At 41.6% G+C, this 14,881-nt stretch overlaps 1 protein-coding gene across 13 annotated transcripts in view; it reads right to left on the bottom strand.

Moving 5' to 3' along the window:
* The window catches only part of FILIP1 (filamin A interacting protein 1), a 99,103-nt gene that overhangs the window by 15,001 nt on the left and 69,221 nt on the right, over positions 1 to 14,881 (bottom strand). For 9 of the 13 annotated variants that reach the window (XM_020785813.3, XM_078385712.1, XM_078385718.1 and 6 more), the window contains one exon: positions 1,777 to 4,582. In XM_020785813.3, the coding sequence (XP_020641472.3) occupies positions 1,777 to 4,582 (2,806 nt within the window). Of the gene's footprint in view, positions 1 to 1,776; positions 4,583 to 10,328; positions 10,859 to 14,881 lie in introns of those variants that run through there. The other 4 variants (XM_020785817.3, XM_078385724.1, XM_078385721.1 and 1 more) reach the window with 3 other exon arrangements.

Here is a 14,881-nt window from a genome sequence, read left to right as displayed (position 1 = left end):
TTTTTTTAAAAAAAAAATATAGGATATTGACCTAAGAATGAATACTAGAACATGGAAAAACGTAAGAAGTTCTTTGGTTTGGGGAGGCAATTTAATTTCAAAAGCAGCGAAACACATGCCTCCATGAAACAGAGCCCATTCCACCAGATGATAAATGGTTCTCTTCAGTGGGTATACATGGTCCCTTCATAAATTCAGAGATTCCCTTGGCTTTTGCACAGAAATGTCACAGACCTATGACTTACATTCCCTGCTGCAGAATCATGAGCGTGGCATGTGTACATGCATGTGTGTGTGTGTATCTATTACTTTATTAATTTTTCACTACTGTTATGTGCTGTCAAGTCACTTCCAACTTATGAAGACCATAAAATCAGTGACCTAAAAAAGGTTCTATAATTAACAGGCCCGCTTAGGCTTTGAAATTCCCAAATTATAGTTTCCTTTACTCGATCAATCCATCCCGGATCTGGTCTCCCTCTTTTGTTGCGGTCTTCAACTTTGCCAAGCATTCCTACTTTTCCAAGTACGACAGCCTCAGTCGAGTCATTTTTATTTGAAGAGGGCATTCCGGCTTGATTTGATCTAGCACCCACTGTCTGTCTTCTTTATGAAATTTACATCTTGCTTTTTCTCCAACATGGCTCTTGGCACTCTATTTTTTCCCCTTTAAACCCATGCAATGGGTTAGGCAAAGATGAAGTGACTTGCTGAGGATCACTCAGTGAGCTTCCTGACTGGCGAAGGATTTGAATCATTTTTAATTAAGTACTGTAGGAATGTAAATAGTTCATCAAGAGTGGCACCGAAGAGGTTATTGCCCTGATAGTTCCTGGGAACAAAATGTTGCAGTGTGAACTGCTAGACTCCCTTCTCCCAAACATTTGCTCTTTATGTCTGTAATCCTAACAGTTCTGCCAAGCCTTCTGACCTCTCTTTCTTGTCTGCCATTTTGGGCTACGTAAACAATGGCACTCAAAAGTTTCAGCATCTGAAATAGAGCAAATTGTTTTACCAGAGGTGCCTGGAAATGGCAACTGGCATCTATACATAGTTGTGTCTTGCACCTGAGAAAGGATGTACAGCATGTGGGACAGACCGAACTAGAAAAAATCCCTGACCTCAAAGAACTATCCCTATTTAGGACATTCATATATAACATACTGGCATTTGTTTTGAACCTATCAACAGAAAGACTGTTGTCCCAAGAAGGAACACTAAGCTTTCTCCTTTAACAGTAATATGCTCTTTATGACATTTGGTTGGAGGCAGATGGGAGGAAATATATTATTAATATGGCTACCGCACAACTTCTGAACAAACCCAGAGCATGGAATCATAACCTTTTAGACTTTTTAGACCACAGTTCCCAGAGTTCCCTAGGAAACACAACAGGGTGAATGAGGAATTGGACAACAGCATATTTTAAAGGAATGTATGCCAAATGTTCTCCTCTTATGCATCCACAAGAAATTAATATACCAAGTTTCAGATACTGAACGTTTTGTGAGCAACAGTCAAAACAAGCCATTGCTGTCTAAGCTCAGAAGTCATAGGGAACCACTTAAAATGGGAAACAGATGCTTTCAATCATGATACCATGATTTCTCATTAAAGGAGGACAAAGCCAGCAGATCACCAAATGGAGCTGAGGCTGCACCACACCCCCCAGATCACCACCCAACTCTCTGCCCACTGATTCTCCAAAATCCCCCCTCAAAAAACTTTCCATCATGCAGCATGCATATGTACCTTTGAAGAGTCAATATGGCTTACCATGGATTGTGTTCCTCGTGTGGACGAGGTAGTAACAGGAGTAATAGTGATGGTACTTGTAACTTTGCTCGATCCAGGCCTTGAGGTGACATTATTTCTAGGAGAACGAAGGACAGTCCCGGTCATAGCCTCTTTCTCTGCTGCTACATTCATAGGTCTGACAGTAATCACAGGGCTTCCTCCCTCTTGCACAGCAGTAGGTGACCGCTTAAACTGAGAACCTAAATGGATATGAATTTTGTTATCCTCGGTTGTTATAATGTTCGTGTTGGCATTATATTTTCGGACTGGAGTTGGGACAGTTTGTTTTTCCGGCGTGACTCTAAACACAGCCCTCCCCATGGTCATGTCTTGTGATTCTGGGGACACTGTAATTTCTGCTGGTGCTGCAGAGGTAGACACGGTCATTATCTGAATTGGGGACACAGGCCTTTCGGTGAATGGAGACTTTGTGCTCTCTGAGGACTTCTCTCTGGAGAACGTCGTTATAGTCACAGGGGACATAGCTCGCTCTGGCCCCACCGGGCTCTCACCACCTTTCCCTTTTTGAGACATGACATTAGGAGAAGGAATTATGGTAATCCGTGGTTTCTGGTTTCCCAGCGTGGGGATGACAGTGGTACTCGAGAAGAAATCTTCAGCAGTTGGACTGGTGATCTCCAAAGTAGCTGTGCTATTCTCATGATCTGGGGTTACCCGAATATGAAGAGGCTGCCCCTGTTTGGGAGAAAGCACAACCTCCCCAGGACGTTCTGGAGTGGTCTGTACTCTGGCTCCTTTATCCTGAGCTGCCTGAGAACCATTGTCTCTCTTTTTCATCCAAGGAATCCAGGACTTCCTCATTGTAAGCTCATTTGCTGCTGGTGGATATCTGTCGAGTACGGACGACCTCTCCGTGGGCTTTTTAAGCCCAACCTGCCGCAGGTTGCTCATAATATGGTTCTCCTCCTGAAAGGATTTCCTTATAAACACAGCAGGCGTTTCTTCTTCTGCTGCTTCACTACTAACTGCGTCCGTCTGTACTCCAGTAGATGTCACGGGTACGTCTACCATTCGCCTGCCATTCATGCTGGGCCTCAGGGCACGACTGTAGCGCTTAGACAGCTCAAGCTCTTTGGTTAAACTGAGCACCTCCTGTGTCATGGCTTTGTTTTTGTTTTCTTCTTCCAGAAACCTTTGCTGCAGGACTGAGTAATCCACTTGGAGCTGAGAAAGTTGGTCCTCTTTGTTCATCAGCTCATGAATTTTCTCTTTGAGAGCCTGGACTTCTGCTTTCAAGTCTCTGCTTTTAGCTTCTTCCAGCCGAAATCTCTGCCTCAGCTCTGCCTCCTGACTCACTGCCTCCCCTTTCTCAATTGCTTTGTTTTTAGCAATCTGGAGCTTCATTTCTTCCAGCTGCTGAGAAAGGAAGTTAGCTTTGTCCTGCTCAGTCCTAAATTTTTGCTCCAGCTGATCGTATTCATCTTCTGTCTTCATCAAGTCTCCTTCAACCACCTCCAGTTGCTTGAGACGCTTTTTCAGCCTTTCAATTTCCACTGTCAGTTCTTTAATCTTGTTATCCTCTTGTCCACTAAACCCCGGTCCTTTCCTAGCTCGACCTCTTGCTATTTCTCTTTCTACTTCCTCTATGCCATCAATTCTTTTCTTCAGTAGATCCACAGTACAGTTCAGCTCCAAAGATTTTTCCTCTTCACTCTTCAGCTTGCCAATTAACTCGTCCCTTTCCTTTGTCAAACTGGACACTTTTTCCTCCATTTCGGATTTCAACTTCAAAAGCTTCTTGCTTTCCTCTATCAATTTTTCAGTCACTTCCATAACTTTGCTTTGCTCCACCTTAAAGTTTTTATTCAAGCTCTCAACTTTCCTCTCTTCCTGCTTTATTTTATCCACCATGTTTTTCCTTTCATCAACCAGCATGACAGTAAAGGACTTCAGCTTTGTCAGGTCATCTTTTAAGATCAATTCAGCCTTTTCCAGCTTAGTTTCTGAAGACTCCAGGTCCTTTACTCGTGTCTTCACCACCTCCAACTCATTGATCATGTCTTTGGTTAAGCTCTTTTCTTTTTCCAAATTCAAACGCAGCTGGGTGCATTCAGATTTGCTTTTAGCAAAAGCATCTTCAAGCCTCTCCAATTCCGACATCCTTTTCTGCAGCTTCTCCACTTCAAGTTTCAGTTCTTTGCTATGGTGCTCTTCCTCTTGCAGCTTCTTTTTAAGTTCTTTACACTGTGATTCGGTTTTTGTGATCTCTTCATCTTTACCTTCCATTTCAAGCACTCGCTTGCGGAGGTTTTCCACCTCGGCCATCAAACTGGAGTTCCCACATTCCCCTCTGGCTATTTTGTCTCTCAGTTCCTGAAGCTCTTCTTCAGTCTTCTGAAGGTTTTTGTTAGTTTCTTCCAGCTCCTCAATTCTGCGTGTTAAGCCAACCAACTTAAGCCTGAGCTGTTTATTGTGCGATTCTTGACTAGCCAATTTAGCAGTCATCTCCTCATGCTCTTGGAAAAATGAGGATGTCTTGTGCTCAAGTTCTGCCTCTAACTTAATGAGTTTCTGCCCATCCTCTTTAGCTTTGGATACTAATGTTTTATGTTTTTCCTCTTCTTCGCTTAATTTTTGAGCTAGATCTTGTATTTTCTGGGTTTGTTGGTCAAGTTGCTCAATGTGCATCTGTCTCTCATCCACCAGCATGAGTGCAAATGACTTGAGTTTGACTAACTCTTCCCTCAGCTTGTTCAGCCTTTTTGCATGTTCTTTATCTTTGCGGGCTTGGTAGATCTTTTCTTGTTCAAGCAGCTTCTTTAACCTGAGGAGAGAGAGAAGAAAACTTCCTTTACAAAACTTTTAGTTCCTCTTTCCTAAAACTACAAGTGTCTCTTGGCTCTTGTACAATGTGAGTCTGCCTGATGTCATACAGCTGTCAAATATTGTGGTATTCCACTTCTCTGGAGGAAAAAAGTGGGTTAAAATTAAAGATATACATGGACAATACCTTTTCCTTGAGAATGATATAAGTCAGTCCATAGTCTCAATTAAATTCATTTCTAAAACTGATTTCAAAAGAAGGGTGAAAAATAAGCCACAATCATTTTACTGTAGTCCATGAATGACTGTTCAATGTAAATTAATGTATGCCTCTGCATGTTAAATCCTGGGGAGTGTGAGCATGAGAGTACTGTTGCTCTTTTGCCTTGCCTATGGTCTTCCCAGGGGAATCTGGCTGGCTGGTGTGGAAATGTCACACTGGAATAGACAAACTTCTGATCCACCACAATTCTTCTTATGCTACACAGATCCTGTCCACATGCATGCCATCTGGTAATACATCAATGTACAATTAAAACATTTTTTATATTTCTCCCCTTTCTTTAAAGTTGCTAGACACTGATGATGACTACACAACTGCACACCAACTTTGCCGCATCTGATAAGAGACAAAAAAAAGTGAACCATGAACATTTGGGAGCTCTAGTTCAGATTCATGGGGGGGGGGATGTTGGGGTCTGTGCATATGTGTAAAACTCTCTGGCTTGGTTCCAATTCAGGCACAAACTGTCACTTCAGATTCAGGCACAAATATGAGGCAAAACAGATATTTTAAACACAGAAATGTCTCAAAACCTGCTGTTTGTATACAGGGATGACATATGAGCCCTGCTGGATCAGACTGGAGGGGTCTAGCCCAGTATTCTCTTCATGCGTGTCTTCACAACATTCTCATCCCCCTGTGAAGTCAGAGCTTCATCTAAGACCTGAAAGGAAGATTTTCAATCAGACCCCTAGACCCTGGGCCAGGAGTGCAGCCTTAAACAACATAAAAACATAAACAGCATGAAAATATGGTTGTTGTAGGTTTTTCGGGCTTTTTGGCCATGTTCTGAAGGTTTTTCTTCTTAATGTTTTGCCAGTCTCTGTGGCTTGTATCTTCTGAAGATAATCTCAGATTATATCATTTCTGCAATAGATCAACCTTTCCTATAGTGGTTTAATTTTAATTGCACCTTGATTTGACATAAGCAAGGGTGGTGTCAGTGCTGTTTATTAGTTAAGGAAATCAGAGAACGAAGGAGAAAAGCCCCCAAATGCTCCAATCTTGTCATTACTATAGAGAGTTAAAATTGCTAGACTACAGAAGATGTCCATGTGTGAGATGATGATGAAACTGTTGGAACCAAATGCCAGAAAGTTCTAGTCCTCTGGCGAGTCATGAAACGCACTGTGTGACCTGGGCCAGTCACTCCCTCTGAAGGTGAACTCCTACATTACAGAATCATCATTAGAAGACATTACTCCTTAATTGGTGTGAAACATCCTACTGTGACATCAGGAGCTTTTCACAATCCCACAATCAAATTCTCTTGTTTTGCTTAGTGATTGGTTATCATGAGGCAAATAAGGCCTTCACAGACAAGTATGACTGCTACACAACAAAGGTCTGCCTGAATCACATGCCTAGAACACTAACAGAACTCAGTTTCTAATGGTGGGGCATTTGTAATGTATAGTTTGGCCCTCAGCATAAGCTATCTTAGAGTGTTATTGTAAGGATAAAAGGGGGAAGAAAACAGCCAGGTACTGCATGCTAGCCTGTGCTCACTGGAGGAATGATAGTATAGGTATGTAACAAATATAATAATCAGAATCATTATATCCTGTCAAAGTGATTACAACTTATGACAACTTGTGACAGGGTTTCCTATGTACAGAGTATCAGAGGTGGTTTGCTATTCCTTTCTTCTCGAGGTGACCTGGGACTGTGCAGCTTGCACTGGGCCATCCAGGCTGGCTCTACTCCCAGGAAGAACAGTGGGGAACTGAACTTCCAACTTGTGACTCCACAAATGGAGGAATAACAGAATACTGCTCAGACTGCATTAAGTACTGCACTGCTGACTTCAGGCCCTTTGAAATTAAGTGTAGTTCTCTTGAAACAGACACATTTATTATTCTTTTCAATAGCCCCAAATATTTCTCTATAAAACTGTTGAAAGTTGTTCATATAACATGTTCATGTTTCTACTTAGCAGAAACATTTTAAGACTCCCAGAAAATAATAATGTGATTTTATGACTCTGTCTTTATGACTTAACAAGTCAAGAAGTCATGGATTTTTAAAAATCCAAAAGTGATGCACATCTAAAGCAGTGTCAAATTACTGCATAAATAATCAAAAAGAAAACTGTTCCACTGCAGGCTGTTAAATGTTACACAAAATGTTTCACAATCAAATGCATTGTGTTACCTAGAAGGCAATAGTAAGTTTGTAGTTTTGATTTACTTTTAGGTTTCACACATTTTCCTACATAGCAGAGTGCTCCATCCATCCAGGAAAATTGTGCCGTGTGAGCATGGCTCTCCTTCCAGTCAGCCTTGACGTAAATCACATGCGGGGAGCTATCCAGCATTGATTCTTCAGTGCTTTTACTGTGTTATAGCCCTTGATGGAAAGGTACTACGCCCCTTGGTATTAACTGCCGTATTTTGCAAATGGTCAAGCAATAGCTTTTCCATTTCCATGCAAAAGCTATTGCTTGAGCATTTGCAAAATATGCCATTGGGCGGTAATAGTTGCATGTCATCAACCACTTCAAAAATGATTAAAAGTTATAAATGCTTGACAATAAATACAGCTCTTTTCATCTTCACGTGACTTTCAAATTAAAATACTCATGTTTATTGTCTAATAATTGCTCAAATCCATGTGAAGTTCTTAGAAGGGGATGCATCCCCCCCCCAATCAAAGGTCATAACCCAGAACACTAAAGGTGAAGGACTTTATACGTTCACCAAGAACCCAGAATCTACAGAGAGATCCCAATGCAGGGACTCCTCTGGATTTTTTTTTTATTTAGCAAATAACAATTTGACTCTCAAATGATAATATAACAACCAAACCCAAACCCAGTCTGCCAGAAATAGGAATCCCACAGCACCAGCGTTCCACTGCCATTGAAACTCTGTAAGAAATATGGGCCTGAAGGATCTCAAGGGATGACAAAGAGGGTGGGGGTTACTCCCTAAACCAATATACCCCTGGGGAATGGGGGAGCAACTCTAGTCATGCTTTTGAAAGGGTCATTCTTCCATAATTAGCCACACCACAATTGGAATGTGGAAAATCTTGAGATGTGTATCCAAATGAAAGAAACATAAAGGGGACAGACACCATTCAGAAAAGGATGACTGTTCATTACAATATGCATTTAGGTTATACATTAATACCTGTCACTCCTGATCCAGATGGTGCATACAGAACCTTATATTCTTCCATCTCCTTAGCTAGAGGACAATGAGCAAGGTGAGTTTCTTTTATTCTTTTCTCCTTGGAGGTGCCCAGACAGAAAGGGGGTTATACTACCACTCTGTACCTGCTGTACACATCTGTCCCATCTCTCCCTGCTTTGTGTGTGTGTGTGTGTGTGCACACGCATGCACGTGTGTGTGTGTGTGTGTGTGCGCGCGCGCGAGAGCGCGCATGAGTGAATGAGTGAGTGAGACCAGTGGGGAAATGGGAAGGTTACAAATGGAAAATAACATCACCTGAACCCTTGTAAAAGTCTGTGAAAGTCTGTGGATGAGGTAGGATGATGGCACACTTAAAACCCTGCTGTAGAAGCAGCCTTCCTTCTTGTCCATATTTCTATCTAATTTCCTCCTAAGAGACTCAGACCTCTTATCAGGAGTCAGCCCCATTTAATAAACAATGTTCATAGGACCATGAAACATGGAAATGTATCTTGGGCTGTAGTGCCATCTTTTTTTTTTTTACTATTCCTTTCAAAATGGAAGAGAAGGTGATGGCAGTGGTTTGGTAAGTTATTTTTTACTTTCTCAATTCTGTGACTTAAGGAAATGAAACAAGTTGCAGTTCCTCTTCCTATAGAACACTTAAGGGTGGCAATGCCATGTGACAGCTTTACCATATTTGCTTAGCTATGCCGTACAACTGTATACACTGCACAAATATAGGATTATTTATTTATAACCTAAAACTAGTAATATTAACAACAATTTTGTTTGCTGACAGTATGTGTTTATTTTAATGTTTTTGTTCTTTTTAAAACCTTTTAACTTATAATATATCTTTATACTTTTAAAAATAAAAGTTTATTAAACACACAGTATATCTTTATTGAGATGTGATTTAGATCTCTATACTAGGCCAAGAAATCATTAAGTCAACTTAATACTTAAGCCATGTATGATATGCTTAAGTGGCTTTAGACGGTTCTCTCAAACTGAGTTTCAAATCTCCAGGATGGAAATAATCCTGCTATTTTAATTTATACAGTTGTTTCACTGATTTTTTTTTAGAAATACTGTGTGAATTTCTTTGACCCACAGCATAACATTTCAATAATATTTCTTATAAATACATTAGTTTTAACGAGGTTTTATAGGATCTGGGATTTTGCAGCCACGATGAAACTGGTTATTATATAAAAGCAAGTGAAAATCAAATGTCTGAAAGAACATTTCTTGAAAATGTAAGTAGTTTTGTCCCATTTTGGAAATCCACATTTTAGAAAAATATTTAGCCTTTTTCTCCCTGCTTTGATTTAAATTGATAATGTATGAGGAAGATCTATTTTGTATCACTATTAGTTCTGTGGCATCACCATTCTCGTCATCATTAGAAACTTAAATAGTATGTGAACCAATTTTGCCCAATTTACTGTTCACTTTTTCTCACTGTTCACATACAGTTATAATTAGAGTGACCTGCTTTAAATTAGTTTATATCCCACCTTTCTTCCATCATGGGCTTGGGACAACATAAGTGTGTGTGTGTGTGTGTGTGTGTGTGTGTGTGTGTGTGTGTGTGTGTGTGTGTGTGTGTGTCTGTGTCTGTGTCTGTGTCTGTGTCTGTGTCTGTGTGCGTCTGTCTGTCTGTCCCTGAGTGTTCTCCCATCCAAGCACTGATCAGCCCCTGACCTGCTTAGCAGCAGCTGTGTAACAACATCATGACTATGTTATGACTGATTTATAAAAATGAATCTTTGGGGGAGTACATATTACTCTGCTATATAAAAAAGGAAATATGAGTGCTAGCACATTTCAGCCCATGGGAACTAGAAGTCATTTCAAAAAAGCCATTCCAAAAATTAGTCTAGGCAAAAGATAATCAGTTGTTCTTGCTGAGAAATTCAGAAAAACTCAAGAGCTGTTTTACAGCAGTGAGATTTCAAATATCCTGCTAGATCTGACCACAGGATTTTTTAAAAAAAGTCACCTAAGATATTTACAACAGCCGTCTCTGCTTACAGAAAACAAACCATTCAACTTCAAAGTTGCATAACAAGAACTTTTCAGATGCAAGACATGTGTGTGCCAGCAAATGGGGGACAAAATGCCCTGTTGCCAGAGTAAAACAGAAGATTTAAAGTTGAGATGGATCTTATTTGGTCTGAAGTCTTCCTTTCCTGAAGAGCATTTTTGCCAAGTTGTCTTCTGTGCTAAAAACTGGACCACCGAATAGCTCCAAGGAAAATTCCATTTCACAGCATCTCTCTATTTCCAGAGAACATGTCAAAACATCCCATACAACTTACCTTGAAAATCAGGATGTCCTGGTTGGAGTGCGATGTAGTTAGTGCTTTCCCTCACCCTGCCAGTTGCACACAGATCTGAGCAATTAACCCTTTTTTTAAAAAGCGGCAGAGTTGTTTGCGCCTTTAACTAAGCACATGTCTGTACTTTGCACTGTTATGCACGACTAGCTCCCTAACTTGAGTCTTCTTGCCAAGCAAATCCATGATCACACACACACACACACACACACACACACACACACACAAAACAGAGAGAGAGAGAGAGAGAGAGAGAGAGAGAGAGAGAGAAACCCTCACTGAAAAAAAAATGTGCATGGCCCGGACGAAGCAACTAACATCTGAGAAGCAACAAACAAGCAGAGCATGGCTTTCCTTACCTTCTTCTAATGAGGAGCACTTTCAGTCCCCCTCCCTTCCCTGCTTTGGAAGAGTTTGCTAGTCTGCAGGCCCTGCTTAGCCCCCTGCTCTACAGGGAATTAGCCATCACATTCCAGCCATGTCATCAGAACAATGAAAGGTGAATGTTGTGCAAAACAGCTTGGGACCACTCACTGATGATGTCATCCCTCCCTTATATGGCTCATTATTGTGCAGATTTAACTTTGGGCAGTGAGGGGCGGGGTGGAGCCTCACGACTTCAGAAAGCAGGGGGAAATGTTGGCTAGAGAAAGACTAAGCAAAAGAGAAGGGGGGGGAAGGGGGAGAAGAGTAGGTGCTAGAGAAGTATAGCTCTCCTCCACCCCCCAGCTGCCCTTTCTGCTTTTCCAAACTAAATGAACTCTGGCCAGTTCTATTTAACATGTTGTTCAAGCCTTTCAGAAACAGCTTAAGGAGCTGAAATCATTCAGTAAAACATTCAGCAGCTACAAGTGGAGGAACTCCATCCTTAGTGCAGTAAATGGCAAAACGAACGTTACCGAAGTCTCTCCACAGGTTTAAAACAAGAATGGTTTGCAGTACTTTTAAAAGAACAGATGATGCTTTCAATGGATGCTATGTTTCATTTTTGGAAGAAGAGATGATGCTTTTTTTCCAGAAACTGTTTGCTATAGTACAGAGAGAGAGAGAGAGAGAGAGATGATGCACATCCAGGGTATGGATCATGTTCACCATCTGAGCATTTCCCTGTTCAGAAGCTGCGTGCAGGTGAAGAATAAGACTGGACACATTCTTTTTTCGCTTCACAGGTTTTGTTGTTTAGTCGTTAAGTCGTGTCCGACTCTTCGTGACCCCAAGAACCAGAGCACGCCAGGCCCTCCTGTCTTCCACTGCCTCCCGGAGTTTGGTCAAATTCATGTTGGCCGCTTTGATGACACTGTCCAGCCATCTCGTCCTCTGTCGTCCCCTTCTCCTCTTGCCTCCACACTTTCCCAACATCGTCTTTTCCAGGGAGTCTTCTCTTCTCATAAGATGGCCAAAGTACTGGAGCCTCAGCTTCGGGATCTGTCCTTCCAGTGAACACTCAAGGTTGATTTCCTTTAGAATGGATAGGTTTGATCTCCTTGCAGTCCAGGGGGCTCTCAAGAGCCTCCTCCAGCACCACAATTCAAAAGCATCAATTCTTTGGCAGTGAGCCTCCATAATGGTCCAGGTCTCACTTCCATACATCACTACTGGAAAAACCATAGCTTTGACTATGTGGACCTTTGTCGGTAACGTGATGTCTCTGCTTTTTAAGATGCTGTCTAGGTTTGTCATCACTTTCCTCCCAAGAAGCAAGCGTCTTTTAATTTTGTGGCTGCTGTCACCATCTGCAGTGATCATGGAGCCCAAGAAGGTAAAATCTGTCAGTGCCTCCATATCTTCCCCATCTATTTGCCAGGAGGTGATGGGACCAGTGGCCAAGATCTTAGTTTTTTTTTTATGTTGAGCTTCAGACCACTTATTGCACTCTCCTCTTTCACCCTCATTAAAAGGTTCTTTAATTCCTCCTCACTTTCTGCCACCAGAGTGGTATCATCTGCATATCGGAGGTTGTTGATATTTCTTCTGGCAATCTTAATTCCGATTTGGGATTCCTCCAGTCCTGCATTCCGCATGATGTATTTTGCATAGAAGTTGAGCAAGCAGGGAGACAATATACAGCCTTGTCGTAGTCTTTTCCCAATTTTGAACCAATCAGTTGTTCCATATCCAGTTCTAACTGTTGCTACCTGTTTCACGTATAGATTTCTCAGGAGGTAGATAAGGTGGTCAGGCACTCCCATTTCTTTAAGTACTTGCCATAGTTTGTTGTGGTCCATATAGTCAAAGGCTTTTGCATAGTCAAAACATCTTTTTTTGGTGTCAATTCTAAAAGGTGTTGTAAGTCTTCATAGAATTGGTCAATTTCAGCCTCTTCAGCATCAATGGTGGTGCATAAACCTGGATTATTGTGATGATGAAAGGTCTTCCTTTATGTCTAAAATAGACCTAATTTTACCCATGACATTTTGCCATGAGTACTGCTTTTATTTACACCAGCCCTTGAGGAAACATCTGGGCTCACAGAGCAAACTGTGAACTCTCAAAACAAACCCTGCCAGTGCCAGATTTGCCTAGGATCAACCAAACCTGTGTGTGTGTACCCTGATGGAAATTCCGCCCAAGAACCATCCAAATGCAGCTATTCTGAGGGCAAGAGAATCACCTGGGCTTGTTTCACACACCTCGTGAGTATGTGCCTAGATGCATTTTTCCACTCTATGGAGGTAGAGTATTATTTTGGTACTCTTTTCTGGGAAAGTTGTAATAGTAGCTCTGGGGTATGAAGCTATCATTGTCTGTCACACATATTGGATCTTTAACGGTTACACAATGGGAGGAGTGTTAGCACCTGCTCCCTACTGGGCTTCCAGGCAAACAAATGTGTCACCTGTTTAGCTGCTCTCAGAGGGATGTATTCCATTTTATTATTCTTTTTAATGCTCCAGGATTCAGTCCCATCTCCCTGGAAGACAGGAACTCCAGTCAAAGCCCGGCCTCAGGTAAGCTTTGCCATAGCCTCGCCCTTGTGTTGTGTTCCAAAACAGGGAATCCTGTAACGTAGTGAAGGCAAAAGCCATAGATTGCTCTAGATGCCACAGCTACCTGTCTTAAAACTCCACAGGAAAAAAAATCAGATTCTGCTGTTGCAGAAAAACAAACAACAGTTCCCCAGAATCTGATTTTACTTGCTTCCAGGAAAATGTACATTATCAAAACCATAAAGAAGATGCATATTTTTTGAATTAAATTTGCCTGTGCTCAAAGGTGAAGCCTCTAGATCAGTGGTGTCGAACTGTGGCCCTCCAGATGTTCTTGGCCTTCAACTCCCAGAAATCCTGGCCAGCAGAGGTGGTGGTAAAGGCTTCTGGGAGTTGAAGTCCAAGAACATCTGGAGGGCCACAGTTCGACACCACTGCTCTAGATAATTAGAATCCTTCAGTGCAAATTTATCAGACCCCCACCTGCCCAGTGTTATTATACCCTTCTCCATATCCTTTCAGGGTTTCGTTCTAAAAGGAAAAAATGAAAGTGGGCTGTTTCTAATATAAATATATTGCATTAGTCATATTCTGCCTCTTGGGAAAGTATTCAATAAAGAGAAATACAGCATATCCTTGAAAAAGAATGTGGGAGGAGGAAAGGCAGCCATTGCAAGCTGTACTGATCCCAGGCTATACATTTTATATTGCTTACATCATATTCTCTAAAAAGACCTCTCACTTAGTAAACTTTAGCTGAACAAGTGGCCGTAGTCACCAACTACTGCTCTTATTTAAAACCGGCCATTCCAGGCAGATGTTATAAAGCATTATATCATTCTCTGAGGGGCTGAATAGATGGGCTAGGGCTTTACTCTCCCACTACCTTTTAAATCCTAACACGTGAATTTATACTACATCTTCCTGATACTGTATTCACGTTGTCATTGTCATGAACTCAAGACGGTAACTTCAGATTTCTGTTTGCTTGGGAAAGCTTTCTTTCTGTCTGAAGAGAACTCGGGCTTTCCACAAAACATAGGTGGAATTGCTTGGGCTTTGTGCTTGTCTTGCCCCACTTCCTCCGTCAAAGCAACATTTTCAAAGCAACATTCTCATTCCCTTGAAAGGTGCAATGCATTCTCTGAGAACTGGGAAAGTTGACTCAGAAGGGACACACACACACACACACACACACACACACACACACACACACACACACACACACACACACACACACACACACACACACACACACACACACACACACACACACACACACACACACACACACACACACACACACACACTTATCGGAATGTGACACGAATGTAGAGATTTGTTTTGGGTCTTCATGAGCTGCTGATATGCATTGCCCTTCCCAGCTTTTGTCAGCCCACCTCTTACACTTTTCATGCACTTTTGAGATGCAGACCTCTGAGCCAACCAGACCACCCCTCTCTTCTAAAAACCTGCACAACATTCACAACACAAGATAAATCTCTTAGGTGTAACAGTATAAACCAAAGGGAGCCTAAACAGATATCATGCATTTTCAATGCATTCTTATCGTTTCCCTTACCTAATATCCGATCATCTATCTGTCAT

This window comes from Pogona vitticeps, chromosome 1, assembly GCF_051106095.1.
Source record: "Pogona vitticeps strain Pit_001003342236 chromosome 1, PviZW2.1, whole genome shotgun sequence".
NCBI lineage: Eukaryota > Metazoa > Chordata > Lepidosauria > Squamata > Agamidae > Pogona > Pogona vitticeps.
The sequence above is the reverse complement of the archived record's forward strand: the minus strand, read 5'-3'. Positions and strand labels throughout refer to the sequence as shown.